This window comes from Nicotiana sylvestris, chromosome 7 (genome assembly GCF_000393655.2).
Source record: "Nicotiana sylvestris chromosome 7, ASM39365v2, whole genome shotgun sequence".
Taxonomy (NCBI): Eukaryota; Viridiplantae; Streptophyta; class Magnoliopsida; order Solanales; family Solanaceae; genus Nicotiana; species Nicotiana sylvestris.
Window position 1 is genome coordinate 4,288,110 of NC_091063.1, and position 22,990 is coordinate 4,311,099.

Here is a 22,990-nt window from a genome sequence, read left to right on the forward strand (position 1 = left end):
ACTACCGGAATGGTCAAAACTTTTATCCTGTTTCGTTTGCTCAAAATGTTGACCGAAGTCAACTCAATTGAGTTTTAAAGCTCTAGTTCACAATTTAATCCATTTTTCACATAAAAACCTTTCGGAAAATTATACGGACTGTGCACGCAAGTCGAGGAATTATTGATACCGCTTTTCAAGGTCTTAAAAATAATGAGATGATTATTTAATTTAAAGATGAGATTTTGGGTCATCACATTAAAACATTCATGTAAGTATACATATATTTTCTCAACTTCTAATTTTTCTAATCTCATATAAAGAGTACAAATTTTCGTATGCGTAATTCTTAAAATGGTAAAAAAATAACCTCTTTTTCTTGTGAAAAAATAATTTATCTTTACAATAAAGAAAATCTCATATTATGTGTATAATTTATCATATCCAAAAATAGTAATAATGATAACTATCCAAAATTATACTTATAAAACTTTTACTGAAATACTCCACTTAAAATAAAATACCACACTAACATAATATCTAACGATATTAAGGTTGTAAACTTACAGGGTCTCATAATAATAATGTCTCAAGCCCTCTATAACCTCCTAATAGATATAGTTCCTTTGAACTCATGTTGATTTACTATGGCATATCCTAATGCTAAGGTACAGGATGTAACACCTCAGAGGCTTGATGAAGTTATGAATACATGTACCTATGCATGATATGACATGCATACGCATATGCATGACACTATGAGTATTTCATGATTTGCAGAGTTATCCAGACTTACAGGTTGAGTCATTTACTCTATATTTCTTCTGTGTCTGTTATGTACTTATTTATGTGCCTTACATACTCTGTACATTATTCGTACTGACATCCCTTTTTGCCTGGGGACGCTGCGTTTCATGCCCGCGGGTCCCGATAGACAGGTCGAGAGCCCTCCAAGTAGGCTATCAGCTCAGCGGAAGATGTTAGTGTGCTCCATTTGCTTCACAGTTGCTTGATTGGTTAGTATGATTAGATGTGTATTGTTTGGTATGGTGGGACTCTGTCCCGACCTTTAAGGAAATTATATATTCTTAGAGTCTTGTTGACAGATGTCAAGTACGTAAAAGATTGTATGGCCTTGTCGGCCCATGTTTAGTACACGAGCGACTATTTTGGTCTTATAAGCCCGTACTTCATATGTATAAGTTTGTATTCCCTCATACTTTACTCCAATTTATTTACCTATGATAGAATGCTATGAAAGATACGTTACGTTGGTACTCAGCTGAGTAAGGTATTGGGTGTCCGTCGCGGCCCATCGGTTTGGGTCGTGACATATGGATAGGCCAAAGAAGTATTGGGGAGAGGTGATTAGACAGGAAATGTCGGCGCTTCACCTAACCGAGGACATGACTAGCGATATGAAGGTGTGGAGGTCGAGGATTAAGGTGATGTGTTGATAGGTAATTTTGAGTTTCTCCTAGGTTACCAGTAGTACTAGTAATATTCTTGTTGTTGGTTGAATATTACTTTCTTTTAGTTTTGTTATTAATACATTTTGTTTGTGCATAGCGCTACTTCATTATCATTTTAAGCTCTACATAACATTTGAAATGATTTTTTTTGGATCCACTGATCATAAACTATGTGCAATAAAAATAATAAAATAAAATCGATTTCTAATCATTCGATACAATTTCTTTTCTTGATGAAAAATCTAAAAGATAAAAATAACAATGGTGAAAGAAGTGCGAAATTGATAAATATGATGGGTTGACACGATAAATTTCATCCCAAAACCATTTTTTGACTGTGCTTCCATTATATCAACTGTATTTGAACTATTAGATAATTATAATCGATGATAACATCACTATGCCCATCGATATTATAGAATCGTATGTGAGTCACCTCATACGCTCCTCAGAGGTCACAAATAAACCTAAAAGACTCTTTTGTATTATGTATCTTGCTATGTTGTCAGATAGAGTAAAAACACACTCGGACCTATGTTCGCTAGATAAATTGAAAAAGGTATGATAATAATCTCACCATGCATTGCGCACTTTGTTCATCCAATTGGGCAGAACTAGATTCAAGATAGAGAAGGAGAGCCCTTCCATTTTTTTATGCACACGACTTTTTCATAGAGTCTTCTTTCACAGTTGCTAGAGAAGATTCCTAGAGAAGTTCTTTGGAGATACTTGGAGGCAAAAGGTGTGTCGGTACCCTACATTATGGCGATTAAGTGTTACGCCCCATGTTTTTGTACATTAAAGTTTTATCGTAAGTTAATCGACGTAAGTTTGGGAATGAGATTATTTTGAAATTATAAGTATTATGTTATTTCAAACAAGTGATGAGTAAATTCGTGAAGGTTAGAGGGTAAGTAAATCGAAAAAAATAAATTTCATCGAAGTTTGTCATGTTGGGATAAAATACGGCCCGAGCTAAAATATCCGGTATTTATGGACTAATGTCATACAAGGTACCATATGACCATGATAGTAAGGTGTATAAGGTGTGTTAAAAGTGAGTAGTATTTTAAGTAATTTGAGATAATCCTTAATTATGTGAATTATTGGATAATGGAGAAATTAACTAGTTAATTAATAATTAGGGGTTGACTAATTAAAGTTTTTGGATTAGATTAGTGAGAAAAACGTGGCAGCCACATGGAGACACATTAAGTGACTCTTGAATCACCTTGTAAGGTGGCAACAATTCAAAGATGAGTATCTTATCTCTTTGGATTAAAGAATGGCATCAAAACACTTCTTTAATTCACAAAAATGAAGTCCTTTTACATCTTCAAAGTGATGGATAGATTCTACAAGAAAGGATATTCAATATTGTGATCAAATTCATTAAGGGAGATGGATTAAACATTCAACAAAGTAGTGATCTTAAGCAAAAAATTCATACGAAATTATAATGCGTAATAGCAACGGGATTTTGCGATTCTAAGGGAGTACGGTATAATTTTTCTCAAGAATCTCATATGGATTTTCACTACTCCGATCTTGCCATTTCGTGTTGTCGCAATTGATGTGTGTTAAATGGATTGTCAAAAGAATTGACCTAGGTATGTTAAGGATATCCCTTCTTTCCTTTTGGCATGATCCATACGATACAAATGAAACGAGCAAAATACGCAACTTTCATAAATGATTCTATTCATAGAAATGCTAAGGGTATCTATATTCTTGATTCCCCAAGTGAATTCTTATTATGAGCCCATTTGGATTAGCTGGAAAAAAGTAGCTTTTAAGTACTGAAACTTGTTTTATAAATAAGCAGTTACCTGTTTGGATAAAAGTGTTGAAACTTAAAAAAAGTTGTTGAAGTGTTTGGTAAACAAGTGCTGGTAAGAACTTTTTTCTGTTAAAAAGACAGAGATATCCTTAAAGCTGTTAACATTATAAAATGAGCTGATTACTACAATATATTTGATTCATAAGTAATGCAAACAAAAAATAATTTATATTTTAATTTAAATAATTACTTAAGATAGTTTTTTTATTTGTTTGCCAAGAAAATAAAAAGAATAGTTTTTGCTTTGTATATATCTGTATGAGAATCTAATTGATCAATTATTATTTTTTTCTTTCCTTGGCTCAGAAAGTGCTGCGACAGAAGTCAATTGCATGGCTTAAGTAAATTTAACTTTATGTGGATTGGGTTATATAAAAGGGCTTTTACTTGTTCTGATGGAGTTAGTGAAAGCGTTAATTTGTTAGAAATTAAAGTTTGTTAGAGGGAGTTAGTTACCGTGCACGTCTATGAGCAGCGTAAAGCGTTGGTAATAATTCGAAGTCAATTGAAGTTATAGATTTGAATTCCAGTCAATTGAAGTTATACACTGATTTCTCAAATTATATAAAAAGTTAGGTCATCATATGCATATTTCAAGAGAACGAAACAAAATAATATTTATTAATTGAAATGTAAAATAATAAATATTAGTTTTTTAAAAGATTCATACAACTACAAGTATCAAGCTTCACAAATTTCATTAGCAATCAAATCGCGAAGACCCATCCAAACAAGATCACTTTGCTCTTCCACATTTTTCGCATTTATATTGTTATTAGCTCTCAAAGATGTACCAACATCAGGATCAACAGATGGAACATATCTCTCATTCTCAGCTGCTCGGAATGCATCATCCATATTGCATTTCTTTCTAATATAGTTATGAATGGCTATAGTAGCAAGTACGATGTCTCTTTGAGTGTCAATGTGATAGAAAGGCATGTCTCGCAAAATTGACCATCTTGATTTCCAAACCCCAAATGTCCGCTCAACAATACTTCTACAGGAAGAATGCAAATAGTTAAATTTTTCAATTCACCCTCTTGGTTCTCGCAATTGTTTTGTTGCACCGCGGCGGAATTGTGCTAGGTGATATCTCACATTATCTCCTTTCTATGGAGCCATATATCCCTTCATGTGAGGATATCCTGCATCAACTAGATAATACTTATTTCCAATTGGGCGTGGAAAGTTAAGTTCTGGTCTACGAAGGGCCTCACCAAATATACGACTATTGTGAGGTGCTCCTTCCCACCCAACCCATGTAATGTAAAACACATATTCAAATCTACGACAACAAGAATATTTTGAGTCGGATAATCTTTACGTCCAATATATGGTATCTCTTGACCTTGCGGTAATCTTGCTTTAACATGTGTGCCATCCAGTGCTCCAATACAATCCTACATACATTTACAAGTATAAATTTAACTTAAGTTAGTAATACTTACAAAAGTTAAGTTGTAAGTTTAATAAAAAATAATTATGTAAAAATATTTCTTACTCTAAAGAAAGGGAGATATCGACCATTACATGGCTTGTGAGCTCCTGCACCATCATTATAATTTTGATGTGGTCTAATTATATCTCTTGCAAGCTCACAAATCGCCTTTAAAACACTATGAAAGTGTCAATGAATTGTTTCTCCCAAATGTTGAAAGATTTCATGTATCAATCGATTTTCATCTCCATGTGCACAAGTTATCAAGAACATGCCTAACATCTCGTGTATAGACATTCCACGTGTGGGTTTAAGTCAATACACTTCAGTTAAGTCATTCGATAGATCAACAAACACCGACTTCCTCAATCGAAAATTTTCATAACAACGAGTCTCGTTTTCTCTTAATATCTCTTGAATAAATACATTTCCAGAGCGACTAGATGTACGACAAGCTTCGTTGCATAAGTATTTTTCGTAATACATCAATATCAATTTGCTTGCTATTTGACATAAAGCAGTTCATTCCTTCTCATCTTGCTCCCTCTGTATTTCCTCCGGTTCTTCTTCATCTTCATCGTTTGACGAATAACTTGGTTAAGGATCTACTATGTCACTAGAGTTCGAACTCTCTATTTTATTGAAAATGAAAACATAAGTAAAGAGGAGTTAACTGAAAGCTTTACAAATTCATACGCTCCAATGGTCAGTTGTGGCTAACTAAAAGCTAACTAAAAGCTAATATGATGTTAACTGAAGTTTAACAAACATAAAATAAAAGCTATCTAAATGTTAACTGAAGCTTAACAATAGAAGCTCAACAAACAAAATCTTTAATTTAATAAAAGTTTAGTGATACAATCACAATATCTAAACAAGAAGCAATATATAAAGTTTACACATAAAACCATAATAAAGTTTACACATAAAATCATAATAAAGTTTACACATACAATCACAATATTCGAACACAGAATAATAGAAAGACTCAACCACAACGATACATTATCCATTTTTCTTAAGGTATAACTGGTAGTTAAACTCCAACCAAGACTTGCGAGCTTCATCAGTAGGCATCCCCAAAAATATTTGTCGGTTATTTTTCTTGCGGGACATATTCATAGTAAAACTGTAAATTTCACTCCCAACTAGAATATCAGGAATTTATCCCAACGTGCTAATACACTTCTCTATGGATGTCTCATCAACTGCAGGAGATGTAGCAGTGCTTTTTCTAAACATAAACTCTATGAGAGAGTGTATATCTTCTATTATTAATGTTGCATCTATTTTTTTTCTTACTTGACTACTGGTGCTAACACCATTAGTTGGTTTTTGTCTTTTTAGTGATGGCTCTGGAAACATAACAGAATTTATATTCTTGTAGATCATCACTTTCATCGCTTATTTCATCATTAAGATAAGTAAAGTGTTCTTTGTCACAATCATCAATAACATTTATCCCTTCTTCATCGAGATTAAGTCCAATGCCAGACGATTGTTCTTGATTTGCTGCACATGCTCTTTCTCCTGTGGCAACAACATCAGCAAACAATGCATCGTAAAACCATGTGAGCGAAAGATCTTTGTTCCTAAATTTCTTATATTTTGCATTTTCCTGTAAAAAGAGAAAATAAAAACTACTTTAATCAAACTGATAGAATTAACAATGACAAAAATAAGAATTACACATATAATAATGTGAGAAATGTACCTTAATTTTTCGCTCCCACCAATCATCATCTGCCATAATCATATTTTTCGTGGCATCCCATCCTAAACATGTCTCCCCTCTCATCAATTGCTTAAAAAGTGTCCATTTACCTTTCATGTAATCCCAATAATGTTTTATTTTTTTTATCATAGTCTTTCCCCGTCTTCTTACAGAACTCGTCAACAATACTTTTCCAACCATCTTTATTTAATTAAGTGTTTGGTCTATTTTCTTTTCTAACCTCTTGCTCACACAACTCAAGAAATATAATATGTGTATCATCGTCCCACTTAGTATTGTCTGGCATGATTGAACGTAAATAATCTGAAGAAAGCAGAACAACCAAGAAGCTAAGACTGAAGTTGCATAAAGCCTGAAAGAGCCTTGTGTTTGACAGAAAGAATGCCTTTAGGCGTTTGCTTTGAGGCTCCGTAAAGGAATTATTCGCAGCTCTCAAGCAAGAATGTGATACTTGTCAAGTTTCTTTTAAATACAACTACATATTTATGTAGGTGTAAGTTAAATAGTACTACTTTGAACTAGCTTATTCCAGTACAAAAAAAATTATATTGTTAATGCCATTGAATTAATAGTGTCTTCATCCATTCCATTGCAACAAAAAACTATATTGTTAATGCCTAGAGAGAAGCAAATTCTGCCTCTTGCGCTAATCTACTTAGGGAGTCAAGCAAAAGTATCCAAATAGAAGCGTTTCATGCTATTTGCCGCAAATCACAATAAGCCTCCAGATATTGTTAGCATCCTTATTGCTAACGGAAGCAAACTACTTTGCCTCTTTGCTGATTTTAAGACTGACAAAGAGGAAGAGCAGTTTGAGGCCGACAAAGCGCAAGTTGTTAAAGAAATCGCAGCCCTTGGACACAAGGAATGTTGTTGAACTCGGCACTAGTTATTTTTCTGAGTTGTTGAGTTTGTGTTGTATCTTTAATACCAAAAACAAAATTGCTTTGTTTTCCTAGGTTTTACACACGTCATTCAAACAAGCTAAGGATTTAACTCTGTCTTTTCTATTACTGTAGTAGGACAATTGTTGAGGGCTATACAAATATCAACATAATTACATTAGTAGTTGTAGTAGTAATCAGTAGATTTTCTCCATTAATTTTGAATAAGTAAAAACTGAAAAGTGACTCAAGTAATATGAGCCTCTGTTATACTGTACCAAAGGAAATAAAAAGAAGTTTACAAACATAGAAATCGTATGATTAAATTTACTAGGAATTGAAATTCAACAGGAAGATAACTTACTGGACTGAAGAGGCTTTCAAATTGGAGCTGAAGCTGGGAAGAGTTATGGAAGAAGAGGAAGAAGAAAGCAGAGGCGCTGTTAATAACAGAGAAAAGAAAGAGACCGTATGTTTTTAGGTTTTCTAGTGAGGGGTAATTTCGGGAATAAGAAATATGATAAGGGATAAGAAAGTAATATCTTTGGTCAAACCAATATGGATTTTAAGCCAATTTAAAAAAAGTTGGGTTTACCCAACTTGTTAGTTTTGGCTTTTTAAGCAAATTTTAACTTTTTTATGCCTTTTTTTTAGTTGCCAAACACTTCCAGAAGTTAAAAGTGCTTAAAAGCTTGTTTGACCAGCTTTTAAGCCCATCCAAACAGGCTCTATATCTTCTGTTCATGGGTCTTAGAAAAATACGTATTTAATAAAGTTTATCCGAAAGGAATATTAATTTTTATGGCATTCCGAGAAAATATTATTAACATATTTCTTATACATTTCATGCATTTGTACATGTACATTGACCCATGAACAAATGGCATTATATACGCGTATATATGTATATTATATTTATATGGGATATGGGAAAAGGTTACGGCGTTATATACGCACCACCACCTGATCAACTGGTATATGTTGATGATTTTGCCCACGGTGGCCGAGATGATATGATGGGATGCCCTCAGAGGCTTGATGATGTTATGAATACATATACATATGCACAACATGACATTCATACGCATATGCATGACACTATAAGTATTTTATGATTTACAGAGTTATTTAGACTTACATGTTAAGTTATTTACTCTATATTTCTTCCATGTCTTTTATGTACTTATTTATATGCCTTACATACTCGGTACACTATTCGTACTGACGTCCATTTTGCTTGGAGATGCTGTGTTTCATGCCTGCAGGTTCCGATAGACAGGTCGAGAGTCCTCCAAGTAGGCTATCAGCTCAGCGGAAGATGGTGGTGCACTCCATTTGCTCCGAAGTTACTTGTTTGGTCAGTATGATTTAGACACGTATTGTTTGGTATGGCGAGGCCCTATCTCGACCTTTATGTTAAGTATGTACTCTTAGAGGCTTGTAGACAGATGTCGTATACGAATGCTTATATGGCTTTGCCGGCCTATGTTTTGAGTTTACAAATGATCATGTTGTCCTTATAGGCCCGTATATCACATGTATAAGTTTTTATACCAGGTTGAGTCGCCCTACATTGAGTACTCCCCTATGTTTATTCTAGTTAGCCCATGACGGCCCGTTTGGTCCATTTGCCAATGAAAGTACAATAAGAAAGATATATTATGTTCGTACTCGGTTAAGTAAGGTACCGGGTGCTCGTTGCGGCCCATAGGTTTGGGTCGTGATATTAAGGACATGTATGATGGGGCTAACACTCGAGTTAGGACAGTAGGAGGCGACTCTAAGCATTTTCTGGTTGTAATGGGTTTACACCAAGGTTCTGCGCTCAGTCCGTTTTTATTCCCCCTGGTAATGGACGCGTTAACACACTATATTCAAGGGGAAGTGCTATGGTGCATGTTATTCGCCGATGATATAGTTCTGATTGATGAGTTGCGAGCCGGTGTTAACGAGAGGCTGGAGGTTTGTAGACAGGCTCTTGAGTCTAAGGGTTTCAAGCTGAGCAGGACGAAGATGGAATACCTAGAGTGTAAGTTCAGCGCTGAGCCGGGGAGGGGAGGGAGGGGGCGTGGATGTGAGGCCTGAAGCATAGGTCATCCCAAGTAGAGACAACTTCAAGTACCTTGGTTCGGTTATCCTTGGAGGGAAGGGAAATCGACGAGGATATCACACACCATATCGGGGTAGGATGGATGAAGTGGAGGTTATCATCTGGAGTCTTGTGTTACAAGAGAGTTCCACTGATACTCAAAGGTAAGTTCTATAAAGCGGTGGTTAGACCGACCATGATGTATGGGGCTGAGTGTTGGCCTGCTAAGAACTCACATATCCAGAAGATAAAAGTAGCAGAAATAAGGATGTTGAGGTGAATGTACGGGCACCCTAAGATGGATAAGATTAGAAATGATGATATTCGGGAGAAGGTGCACGTGGCTCCCATTGATGACAAGATGCGGGAAGCGAGACTCAGATAGTTCGGGCATGTTCAGAGGATAAAACCAAATGTGTTGGTACGGAGGTGTGGGCGGCTGGTTGTGGAGCGCACGAGAAGAGGTAGAGGGCCCTAAGAAGTATTGGGGAGAGGTGATCATACATGATATGTCAAGGCTTCAGATTTTCAAGGACATGACACTTGATAGGAAGATGTGGAGGTTGAATATTAGGGTTGTTGGTTAGGAGATAGTTGAGTCTTGCCTTACTTCGTACCATTGTGGGACTAGTTTGGTAGGGTTTTTGTCTAAGATAGCTAGTGGCAATGTTGTGTCTTACTATTTCGCTTTCCAGTGCATGACCTATTTACTATCTATCGATTTTGCTTTGCATCTTTCTTCTGGATTTCATATTGTTCCTATTTTTCCTATGATTTTTATGGTGATACTAATATTGTCTCCTTTTATCCTTTTATCCTTTTATTTTCTTGAACCGAAGGTCTTTCAGAGACAACCTCTCTACTCATTCGGGGTAGGGGTAAGGTCTGCGTATACACTACCTTCCCTAGGCCTCATTAGTGGAATTTTACTAGGTTGTTGTTGTTCTTATTGTTGTTGCTGCTTTCATAGTTGCTTGAGTGACAACCACCTTGCATCATTCACATATCATCTAGGATTGGATAAATGAGTTCTCTATTCTTAACTAATGATCTCGGAACTAAACTAGAAAAAGAAAGAAATTTCTTGCAAAGTAGCTTTCTCTCCTAAACTAACATTAGGCGAGCACGAATTCGAATTTAGTGGTTAATAAACGTCGAATATTGGATGATTAAGTAGGCGCTTGGACATGGATTCCAAAATTTCTTTACAAATTTGAAATTTTACTAAAATTTGAATTGAATATGAAGTTGTGTTTGGTTATAATTTTTGCAACATATCTGGATATCTGTTTTTAATATATTTTGCAACTAAAAACTAGCAATCTTCTCATTTTCAAGTGAGATTGGAAAAATTGTAAGATTTGGATAACCAAACACTATTTTTAAAAAAAAATTGAAAAAAGGAGAATTTTCTTATGTCCAAACGGGCTCTTAACAACAACAACAACAACAAACCCAGTTTGATCCCAACATATGGAGTCTGGGGAGGGTAGTCTGTACGCAGACCTTACCCTTACCTAATGCAGCTAGAGAGTCTGTTTCCAAACGGGCTCTTAAAATAACAAAAAAGAGAAGAAAAAAAAAAAGAAGAAAAATTAGGTCACGTGACAGTAGAGGCCTTGCCAGATAAGTCACGTGTCCATACCCCACGTATCAAACAGCACCAATCTTCTATTCCATGGAAACTTCCATCACGCGTGTTGTCGGCACGTGAATTATCCTCCAAATTATGCCCCGTAACCACGCAAAGCACTTTATTACTACTACTCAAAAAGCAAAAAAATTTAAAAAGGAAAAAAAAGCATCTATTCAAATTCTTTCTTCTTTTTTATTTTAATTTTCTTTTTAATCTTTCTTTCTCTGTTACCTGCTTCAACCTAACCCTACCTTTGTAGATAGAGAAGAAAAAAAATCACATTTTCATTTTTGAACTCCTTCGGATCCCTGTGCAGAACACAGTTGAAATCTTTTTGTTTTTTCCTTTTTTTTTTGGGCATTTGAAGCTTTCTTTAGGAATCCAAGGTTGACCTAGTTAATTTTTTTTTTTTCAATTTTTGAATGGAGCCTCGTGTGGGTAACAAGTATCGACTTGGTCGCAAAATTGGCAGTGGATCGTTCGGTGAGATCTATCTTGGTGAGTTTTTTTTTCCCCGGAGAAATTGTCAATTTATTTGTGTTGTTGTGGCTTTGAGATTTTTTTTTGTTGGTTGTGTAGGTACTAATATTCAGACTAATGAGGAGTTGGCAATTAAGCTGGTGAGTGGGCTTATTCATTCATTTATTTATTTATTTGTACCAGTAATTTACTATACTTGTGCTTACATTACTCTTATTGCAGTTGATTTTATTTTTGGGGGTTATTGTATTTTAAATTACTCTTTCTTTTGGAATGTGTTGTTTCTGGAAACTTAGATATCAATTGAGGCAATTGATGTTGACATAGTAGGGTAATGTAGTTAAAGTACTTCCATTTTTTATTTGGATGACGGTGGTGTGCAGTGTTGTGAAGAGCGTGAAGTTGAGGAAAAGCGAAAACCCCCATTTCACTTAAAGTGCGCTCGCTTTTTTGAAGTGAAACGGAATTTAAAAAAAAATGTTAGTAAAATAAATTCTATTAAAAGGAAGGGTAGCATACCATTCTGTTAAAAACTGGGCAGCATAAAAACAGTGAAAGAAGAACTGGGCAGCATTTCAACGAAGAGGAGAAGAATAAGAAAGAAGAACCGAAGGGGAAAAAAATAATTCGCCAACATTTCGATGCTATTTGGACGCTGATGTTGAATATGACAATGTCCCACATCGGTTGGGAAGTAAATTTGGTGGGAATTTTTACCTATAAAAGGAGGCCTAATGTTTAGAATTTAAACACACCTCTCATTTGCCTTCTCATCTTCTTAAGGCATTTGTATCTTCTCTCTGTAGTATTATTTCACTTGTATTTTTGGAGTGGAATAAAATATTGGTTGTGTCCGAGGAAGTAGGCAAAATTGGCCGAACCTCGTAAATTCTGGTGTTCCTTTTATTGTTGTTTTATTGTCTTATTTATTATTTAGTGGCTGCCATATTTTTTGGTATAGTAGTTGTGACTCATTCACACTATATACATTTGGCTTCCGTAACAATTGGTATCAAAGTCAAGGTACTGTCTAAGTATGCTTTGTGGATTGCAGCATAGTCTGATCTTCCACATCAGAAAAGATTTATCTTGGTAACTGAGTCAAGGTTCTGTCTGAGTATGCTCTGTGGTTGCAGCTTAGTCTGATCTTCTACATCAGAAAGGAAATAATCTTGATTTGTGTCGTCAGCTATTAAATAATATTTGTGTCAAATATGGGAGACAATAAACAAGAAGAATCTACATCAAGTGTCAACAATACGTCATCATTGGCATCTTCGCTTATGACAAGAATTGTGTCAAATGCGAAATTTGCGGTAGAAATTTTTGACGGGTCCGGACATTTTGGGATGTGGCAAGGCGAGGTTCTAGATGTCCTTTTTCAACAAGGGCTAGATCTGGCCATTGAAGAAAAGAAACCAGATGTTATTGGAGAAGAAGATTGGAGAATTATCAACCGTGTTGCTTGCGGTACCATTCGATCCTACCTTGCTAGAGAGCAGAAATATCCATACACAAAGGAAACTTCTGCAAGTAAATTATGGAAAGCACTGGAGGATAAATTTTTGAAGAAAAACAGTCAAAATAAATTGTACATGAAGAAGAGACTGTTTCACTTCACCTATGTTCCTGGTACCACGATGAATGAACATATCACCAGTTTCAATAAGTTGGTCACAGATTTGCAAAATATGGATACAACTTATGATGATGGTGACTTGGCCTTGATGTTGTTGGCGTCACTTCCTGATGAGTACGAGCACCTTGAAACTACTCTACTCCATGGAAATGACGAAGTTTCTCTCAGAGAAGTTTGTTCGGCTTTGTACAGCTATGAACAAAGAAAGCGAGAAAAACAGAAGAGCGGAGAAGGAGAAGCACTGGTTGTGAGGGGTCGTCCTCAAAATCAAACGAGGACAAAGAAGGGAAGATCCAAGTCAAGATCCAGACCCAGCAAAGATGAATGTGCCTTTTGTCGAGAAAAGGGGCACTGGAAGAAAGACTGTCCGAAGTTGAAGAATAAGGCCAAACATAACAATGGAAAGGCCATTATGGATTCAAATGTAGCTGATTGTGATGATTCAGACTTCTCATTAGTTACAACAGAGTCATCAACATCATCAGACATATGGTTGATGGACTCGGCTTGTAGCTATCATATGTGTCCCAACAGGGACTGGTTCGTGGAATTTCAAGAAGGAGAATATGGAGTCATCCACACAGCGGATAACAGCCCTCTTACCTCATATGGCATTGGTTCAATACGATTAAGGAACCATGATGGAATGATCAGAACATTAACAGATGTTCGATATGTACCGGATTTGAAGAAGAATCTCATCTCTGTGGGAGCCCTAGAATCAAAAGGGTTCAAAATCATTGCAGAAAATGGAGTGATGAGAGTATGCTCTGGTGCACTAGTGGTAATGAAGGCTAATCGGAAGAATAATAATATGTACCGCTATCGTGGCAGTACAGTTATTGGGACAGCGACAGTGACATCCAGTGACGACAAAGAGGCAGAAGCAACCAAGCTATGGCACATGCGCTTGGGACATGCTGGAGGAAAATCCTTGAAAACTCTATCAGATCAAGGATTGTTAAAAGGAGTAAAGGCTTGCAACTTGGAGTTTTGTGAGCATTGTGTCAAAGGGAAACAGACAAGGGTTAAATTTGGTACAACGATCCATAATACTAAAGGCATTTTGGATTATGTACACTCTGATGTTTGGGGTCCTTCCAAAACACCTTCATTGGGTGGGAAGCACTATTTTGTAACCTTTGTTGATGATTTTTCCCGAAGAGTGTGGGTGTATACAATGAAGAGCAAAGATGAAGTGTTGGGAATTTTTCTCAAATGGAAGACGATGGTGGAGAATCAAACAGGCAGGAGGATCAAGTGTATTCGCACAGACAATGGAGGTGAATACAAAAATGATCATTTCAATAAGGTCTGTGAAAATGATGGCATCGTCCGACACTTCACTGTTAGACATACACCACAACAGAATGGAGTGGCAGAACGTATGAACCGGACCTTGCTGGAGAAGGTACGGTGTATGTTGTCCAATGCTGGCTTGGGCAAAGAATTTTGGGCTGAGGCAATTACATATGCATGCCACCTCATTAATCGTCTACCATCTGCTGCTATTGATGGCAAGACACCATTTGAAAAATGGTATGGAAAGCCTGCTGTAGATTATGACTCTTTGCACGTGTTTGGCTCAACTGCATATTATCATGTGACAGAGTCAAAATTGGATCCAAGGGCAAAGAAGGCTATTTTTATGGGAATTACTTCTGGAGTCAAAGGATATCGCTTATGGTGTCCTATGACAAAGAAAGTAATATTCAGCAGGGATGTTACCTTTGATGAATCTGCTATGGTAAATAAGGTAACAGAAGATACCAAACAAAATGAAGGTGCTTCTAAGCAGGTGGAGTTTGAGGGAAAATTTATTTTTCCTACACAAGAAGCAGAGGAGGAAACAAATGAAGATTACCCTCTGGAAGGAGAGCCAGTAGAGGAGATTCCAACTCAGGAACCTCAACAACAACTTGAATCAATAGCAACCAGCAGGCCAAAAAGAACAATAACGAAACCTGTTCGTCTCATAGAGACAGTTGCTTGTGCAACCTCAATTGTAGCTGATGATGTTCCTACCACTTATAAAGACGCAGTCCAAAGTTCAGAAGAAGATAAGTGGAGGATTGCCATGAATGATGAAATACAGTCCCTTCATCAGAATCATACATGGAGATTGGCCAATCTCCCGAAGGGAAAGAAAGCAATTGGGTGCAAATGGGTATTTGCAAAGAAGGAAGGATTTCCTAACCAAGTAGATGTTCGCTACAAAGCAAGATTGGTGGCCAAAGGATATGCTCAAAAGGAGGGAATTGATTACAATGAAGTGTTTTCTCCAGTTGTAAAACATTCCTCCATTAGAATTATGTTGGCTTTGGTAGCACAATTGGATTTGGAACTAGTTCAGATGGATGTAAAAACTGCGTTTTTACATGGAAACTTGGAGGAGGAAATCTACATGACTCAGCCAGAAGGATTCAAAGTTGCTGGAAAAGAAAATATGGTGTGCAAACTTGAAAAATCGTTGTACGGATTGAAACAATCTTCTAGACAATGGTACAAGCGATTTGACGAGTTTATGTTGCGGCAAGGGTACAAGAGAAGCAAATACGATCATTGTGTGTATTTGCACAAGCTTAAAGATGGTTCCTTTGTATATCTTCTCCTATATGTTGATGATATGTTGATAGCTTCCAAGAATTCGGAAGAAATTGATAAGTTGAAGATTCAACTGAAGAAGGAGTTCGAGATGAAGGATCTGGGTGAGGCAAAGAAAATTCTTGGCATGGAGATAATTAGAGATAGACGTTCAAAGAAACTCTGTTTATCTCAGAAAGAATATTTGAAGAGAGTACTACAACGTTTTGGCATAGATGACAAGACTAAGCCAGTTAGTACTCCACTTGCTCCCCATTTTAAGCTAAGTACTACTATGTCGCCAATGGATGAAGCTGAACGAGAGTATATGTCAAAGGTACCATACGCAAATGTTGTTGGTAGCTTGATGTATGCAATGGTTTGCACAAGGCCTGACATTTCACAAGCTGTTGGAGTTATTAGCAGATATATGCACAATCCAGGGAAGGAGCATTGGCAAGCTGTGAAGTGGATTCTACGGTATATTCATAATACTGTAGATGTCGGGTTAGTTTTTGAGCAGGAAGACAATCAGTCTGTAGTTGGATATTGTGACTCAGATTTTGCGGGTGATCTGGACAAACGAATATCAACTACATGGCTATTACAGAGGCTGTGAAGGAGGCAATTTGGCTTCAAGGATTGCTAAAGGAGCTTGGTGTTGAACAAAAAAGTATCACAATTTTTTGTGATAGTCAAAGTGCTATTCAATTAGCGAAGAACCAAGTTTATCATGCAAGGACGAAGCACATTGATGTTCGGTATCATTTCGTACGAGAAATCATAGAAGAAGGTGGAGTCACAGTGAAGAAAATTCATACTACGGAGAATCCTGCTGATATGCTGACAAAAGTGGTGACTGCGGTCAAGTTTCAACATTGTTTGGATTTGATCAACATTGCTAAACACTGAAGATTGAAGATGAAGACACAACCAAAATTTGTTATTGAGAGAGAATTGAAGATGTGGAATTTTGCCAAGGTGGAGATTTGTTGAATATGACAATATCCCACATCGGTTGGGAAGTAAATCTGGTGGGAATTTTTCCCTATAAAAGGAGTCCTAATGTTTAAGATTTAAACACACCTCTCATTTGCCTTCTCATCTTCTTAAGGCATTTGTATCTTCTCTCTTTAGTATTATTTCACTTGTATTTTTGGAGTGGAATAAAATATTGGTTGTGTCCGAGGAAGTAGGCAAAATTGGTCGAACCTCGTAAATTCTGGTGTTCCTTTTATTGTTGCTTTATTGTCTTATTTATTATTTAGTGGCTGCCATATTTTTTGGTATAGTAGTTGTGACTCATTCACACTATATACATTTGGCTTCCGCAACAATTGAAACAGTGAAAGAAAAAGAAAAGGAAGAAGAAGAAGAAGAAGGAGGAGGAGGAGGAGGAAGAAATCACATACCTGTTGCTACTGGTCATATGTTGAAGTTGAAAAGTGTACAAGACTTGGAACCCTAGTCGCCTCTTTCTCTCTGTTGCTGCTAGTCGTATGTTTAATAAAAGAACACCTTTCTTTTTTAATTAAATAGGTTGGCAGGTGTTTAAAACAGAGAAGTGCTCGCTTCGGTCGTCTCGCTTCCCTTTGTCGCTTCTCGCTTTTTAGTGTGAAGCGCACGCTTTTGCCTACTTGAGTCGCTTCATATAGCAGAAGCGGTCATAGGGTCGCCTCGCTTCGCTTCTTACTTTAAGCGAGGAAGCGGCCGCTTTTCACAACGCTGGTGGTGTGTGTGCTAGTTTAAGCCATCTCGATTATTTCGTTGGATACCTGCTATTTCCTACCTAACATAGGTACCGGCTCGTTGTGCCCGCTATGGCTTACGCAGATGGAAGAGATCACCTAGTTCTTTTTTGCATCTATGTGTTAGGATTTGAACTTGAGTTCTCATCCAACTTCGTTGACCACTAAGCCGCACCCTCTTGAATGTTGAAGTACTCCCATATTCATCTGTTGTGGGTGGAAATTGAGGTTGTTTGTATTTCTTTTGTCAAGTTGTGCACGGAGTTTACTTGCTTGGTTGAGGTGCGTTCTTCAAGGCCTTTGCAGGCTGTGTTCATCTGAGGGCAACTAGGTCAAAGTTTTGTGTATTGCTTCTTCTTTGCTGAAACAGGGAGAGCCTAAAGAACACTATCAATTGCTTAGAGGAGGGAGTATTCTTTGCTTAAGTTTTAAGTGGGCATTCAGGAAGCTTTTAATTTTAAAGTATCCTAGGACATGGATGTATGGAGAAAAAGCAAAGACGTCTTTGATGCATTTTATGATTGGCTTATCAGTGCATGCTGATCCATGTAATGGTTTAATGTATCCATATATTTCCACGGAAACCTATGAAAAGATTCCGAACCAAACAGAAAAATAATAAATAGTGTTACAAATTTACTGTATTTTTGTAGAAAAATGAAATCAAGTTTTGAATTTGGTGTTTGAAGGAAAGTTATATCAAACTCATCTCATTTCTATAGTAAGAATTACAAACCAAATTGTCAAAGTCAGCACTTTAGTAAGACTACTATGTAACGGTGCACTGGTCTTAGCTCTGAAACATATTCCATCCCACCAACCTCTAAGATTTTGACATATCGCTTGCTTGTTGAACTAGCATTAGGCAATGAATCTCATGTGTAGCATATTCCTTTATAACAAACATCTGCAAGATCCTTATATAAAACAATTAAGTACCGAGCAAGGTGCTCTCCTTGCTCATGGCTTTCTAAGATGTCTTATCGCACTATAAATGGCTATTCATCTATATTTTTTATTATGCTTCAAGATATTAAATATTTTTGCAGGAAAATGTCAAGACAAAGCATCCTCAGTTGCTATATGAGTCAAAGTTGTATAGAATTCTTCAAGGAGGAAGTAATGGCTTTTCCTGTTTCTTTTTTTACTTTTTCATTTTTAAAACATATCTGCTCTCTTGTCTAGTTTGTAGCATTGTAATTCTAGTACTTCTGTTGTAGCTGGTATTCCAAATGTGAGGTGGTTTGGCGTGGAGGGAGATTACAATGTTCTGGTCATGGATTTGCTAGGACCCAGTCTTGAAGATTTATTTAATTTTTGCAGCAGGAAGCTTTCCCTGAAGACAGTTTTAATGCTTGCAGATCAAATGGTTAATCTTTCGTTTAAATCTTTAAATTTAGCATTTGTAAACCTTCTTAAAATATGTTGGTTATATGGCTATTCTGGTACTGCAGATAAATCGTGTTGAATTTGTTCATTCCAAATCATTTTTGCATCGAGATATCAAGCCAGACAATTTTCTTATGGGCTTGGGAAGACGTGCAAATCAGGTCCCACATTCTTTTTACTATATCTTTTCTTTTATTTCCACTATTTTGTAGGATATTTTTCCATTACCATTTTGTTTTGACTTAAAATGCAGGTTTACATAATTGACTTCGGTCTAGCCAAAAAGTATCGAGACACTTCAACTCACCAGCACATTCCTTACAGGTTAGTTGATTATGAGTTGCTTGTTTGGTGGGATACCAAGTGTTTACAGCACCTTTATTTCTCCTCATCTTTTTTGCTCTACTGGATAGTGTAGTGAATATCCTCTTGCTCCTTTTGTTCTTTTCCCTTAATTTAAAAGCTTTGACTTGGCTTTAGCATTGGAAGCAAACTGATTTGGACTCGACTTAAATCCCCCCACCAGTGAGGACATCATAATGCAAAATACTTTTTTTTTAATGAAGTAAGAATTTTCATTAAAAGGCATCAAGAAGATGCAAGGATTACAACTGCAAAAAGATAGGAACAGCTCCAGGCCATCTGCTAATTATCAGGGTGCTGACAACGTCCGTAATAGCGCAAAATACTTTACCTCGATAAAAAGGGATGACATCATGACTCAATATGAATGTTTATTCAAATTTCTTTTTGAAGTGCGAATTGCTTATTTCATAAGAAAAAGAAATGTTTAATATTTTTCAAATAACCACAGCAGATATAATCCTATTGGCTTCAGTTGAGCGTTATGTAAAGTTACAGCTAGGGTTGTTTTGAGATTTTAATAGGACAATGCAAGATTCTGCTTTGTCTATAATGGGCTATAATACAATATGAAATGTATGATGTGCTCTGCTTGATGAGCACATGTATTCCTACTGAAAGCTTTAATATTATGCTTGGATGGAAGAAATTGGAAGAAAAAGGAAATGAGAGGAGACTAGTGATTGTGCTAAAATCTTGAAAAATACCAGTCCCTCTCGTTCCCTTCGGTTTCCTAAAGAAAACCATGCGATGTGAATATCTGGATATTCCAGCTTAGAATTGTAAGTGCAACAGAGGGCAGCTCATTATTATTCAGAATGTCCTAGAATCTTATGGTGTGAATATTCCAGCTTAGAATTGAAGTACAACAGATCCTTATAATAAAAAAAAAAATGAAGTACAACAGAGGGCTGCGCACTATTCATTCGAAGTGTCCTAGGTCTTTTTTTTAATGTTCAAGCACATGCATTATGCATCTAGTATTTGTGAATCCTATTCATGCCTGTTAGCTTATATGCTATTGTCTGGCATTTTGCACTGCAGAGAGAACAAAAACTTGACCGGCACTGCAAGATATGCTAGCATGAACACTCACCTTGGTATAGGTAAGTGTTCTGGTTCTTTAGGCCTGCTTCTTCACTCTTCTGACGGTTGAACTCTGCTGTCTTTTGACTCAATGTCTTAATGTATTATGTTGGTAATTGTAGAACAAAGCAGGAGGGATGATTTGGAGTCTCTTGGATATGTTCTTATGTACTTCCTCCGAGGAAGGTGATTTTTGCTGCAATCTATCCTCTTGTTTTTGTTCTGCTTGTGTTTGACATCTATTTATTGCAGTCTTCCTTGGCAAGGGCTGAAAGCAGGAACTAAGAAGCAGAAGTATGAGAAAATTAGTGAAAAGAAGGTTTCAACATCCATTGAGGTAATTTATTTACACATTTGGTGATTGGATCTTTCTAATTTCTTTATGGAGCCTAAACAGCTGATCTCTGTTTCTGCAGGCTCTCTGTCGTGGTTATCCTACTGAATTTGCATCATATTTCCATTATTGTCGTTCTCTTCGCTTTGAGGATAAACCAGATTATGCTTATCTGAAGAGAATATTCCGTGACCTCTTCATCCGTGAAGGTCTTAAAAAGCTTTTGGAAGCTGTTTTTGGCTTTGTTTGGTAATATACAACTAGCTTTTTGTTACAATTCCGTTTCCTGTTGCAGGCTTTCAGTTTGACTATGTGTTTGATTGGACTATTTTGAAGTATCAGCAATCGCAAATTGCAGCTCCTCCTTCCCGACCTCTTGTGAGTGGTATAACATCTCGTTTTTCGTTCTTCATGTGTGATGAGCTTGAATCTGACAACCATTGCTTTTTATTTTTATTTTTCTAGGGTCCTAGTGCCGGACCCAGCTCAGGCATGCCTCCAGTTATTCCAAATGTAGAAAGGCAATCAGGTTATTTCCCAGAATCCCGCCTCTATGCGTGCTTTTGTTTTTAGACTTGAGCACATTGTCTCTATTTCAGCTTGTGTCTGGCTTTTGCTAACTACACTCAACTACTGGTCAAGTCTCTGTCTCTATTTTTTTCAGAATCTCATTTTTCATCTGCTCTCCTACATTTTTTGCAGGGGAAGGGGAAGGAAGACAATCAGCAGAGCCTTCTCGGAGGAGAAGTTCTGGGCCACTTATAAATGCTGGAAGTTTATCCAGGCAGAAGAGTCCTATTGAAAATGATTCCACGAGCAAGGATGCTATGGTGAGTTTGAGTTATTTGATAAGTAAAACCTTCGTAAAGAGAAAGTAAATTTCAAATGCTAGAGGCCCTGAAAGGCCATTAGCGGGAGATTTGTGATGCTCTGACAATCAAGACTTGTGAAGCTGTTACAGTGAAATGTGTCTTGGTCCAAGTCTTCCATTACTGCTGATAAATTTTCCCAAAGATGCTATAACCTTGGGTAAAGATGGTAGTTCGATATTAACTTAGCTTGCACGAAAACAAAATAGTAAATGGTGTTTTTATGGTTTCAAAGTTGTCAAAATTGAAGTTTACTCTTGTGCTATACCACAAGTCTTCAACCCCCACCCCCCCCACCCCCACCCCCACCCACACACAAGTTTTCTAAATGCTACCAATATTTGCAGCTATCAAGCTCCACTTTTATGGGAAGATCTAGTGGATCTCTGAGGCGAGGTCTAGTCTCCGGGAGCCGTGAGACTTTCACAATGGGGAATGACTCTGACCCTACACATTCTCGCACACCTGAGGCAAGTCCAGGGACCATGCACAAATTATCAGGTGGACATAGAAGCTCTCCACTTGGCGGATCGTCCGATCCTAGATATGCTTCATCTGGCCGGAATACTTCTGGAATAAAGAACTATGAAACCACAATCAAAGGAATTGAGGCTCTACATTTTGATGACGAAGAGAGGGCTCATTGATTTTGCAAACCCTTTCACTTTCTTGTAAATTTTTTTACTTGTGTGGTGGACATCAGATAGATTGCGGCCCCCAAAGTTGATTTTTCTTCGAATTTGTGGGTTGGAAATTAGGGAACTAGCTGCTGTTGTTCAAGCTGGCAAAAGATCGATCGCAAATAAATAGATCCAGATGGTGGTTATGCACAGGACACCATGTGCTGTTAATACGAACTCCGATATGGTGCATGGCTCTTTATAAATCAATGCCATGCATGCAGAATCGTCTATAAACTTTTAATTCTATCCAACTGTTGGGGATTAGTAGAACTGTACATTGGCCATTGTAATACTAAAATTCCCGATGCTTTATACTTTTCAGGTTGGGTGTCGTTGAGTTTATACAGTCTCCTATATTAGGATTCTGGTAATTCATTATGTTTACCAGGCTGTGTGCAACAATCACGATATGTTCATTTCTCTTCGATATATCTATCGTGTATCTGCCAAATGTACTCCCCAACGTTTCCTCTGCCCCTTAGAAAGACAACTAGAGCTAGGGCCATTTGCAGTTGAATGTTGAGGCATTGTGGAAGCGAAGCATAGTGGTGATGTTTCGTATTTTGCCACCTGAAGTTTACTCATCTCTTGGTAGCTATTTCTAAGCCTGATTTTTTGCCACTTGCTTTGCACTACTGTAGTGAAGATACAATCTAGTTAAGTAGAGAAAACATTGCTCCTGTAATCGAGATTAAAGCTTTTATTGGTAGTGGGATGGGAAGAAATAGCGATGCATTCTT

At 37.0% G+C, this 22,990-nt stretch overlaps 2 protein-coding genes across 3 annotated transcripts; one reads left to right on the forward strand and one right to left on the reverse strand.

Moving 5' to 3' along the window:
* Positions 1-5,636: 5,636 nt before the first annotated feature.
* Positions 5,637-7,759, reverse strand: LOC104249136 (uncharacterized). 2 transcript variants are annotated; one of them, XR_011401189.1, is made up of 2 exons: positions 7,716-7,759; positions 5,637-6,350 (listed from the first exon to the last, which is right to left on the reverse strand). XR_011401189.1 is itself a non-coding variant. In XM_009805512.2 (2 exons), the coding sequence occupies exons 1-2, from the start codon at positions 6,645-6,647 to the stop codon at positions 6,057-6,059; spliced, it is 495 nt and encodes a 164-aa protein (XP_009803814.1). In that variant the 5' UTR covers positions 6,648-7,380; the 3' UTR covers positions 5,637-6,056. The 2 variants fall into 2 exon arrangements, 1 of the variants encoding a protein (XP_009803814.1); XM_009805512.2 differs by lacking the exon at positions 7,716-7,759 and adding an exon at positions 6,447-7,380.
* Positions 7,760-11,235: 3,476 nt separating this feature from the next.
* Positions 11,236-22,571, forward strand: LOC104246447 (casein kinase 1-like protein 1). The gene is made up of 14 exons (XM_070150850.1): positions 11,236-11,574; positions 11,656-11,696; positions 18,576-18,645; positions 18,747-18,895; positions 18,981-19,076; positions 19,169-19,239; positions 20,323-20,384; positions 20,487-20,550; positions 20,617-20,701; positions 20,781-20,907; positions 20,994-21,076; positions 21,164-21,227; positions 21,401-21,528; positions 21,915-22,571. Exons 1-14 carry the CDS (start codon positions 11,499-11,501, stop codon positions 22,212-22,214), a joined length of 1,416 nt encoding a protein of 471 aa, XP_070006951.1. The 5' UTR covers positions 11,236-11,498; the 3' UTR covers positions 22,215-22,571.
* Positions 22,572-22,990: the final 419 nt, after the last annotated feature.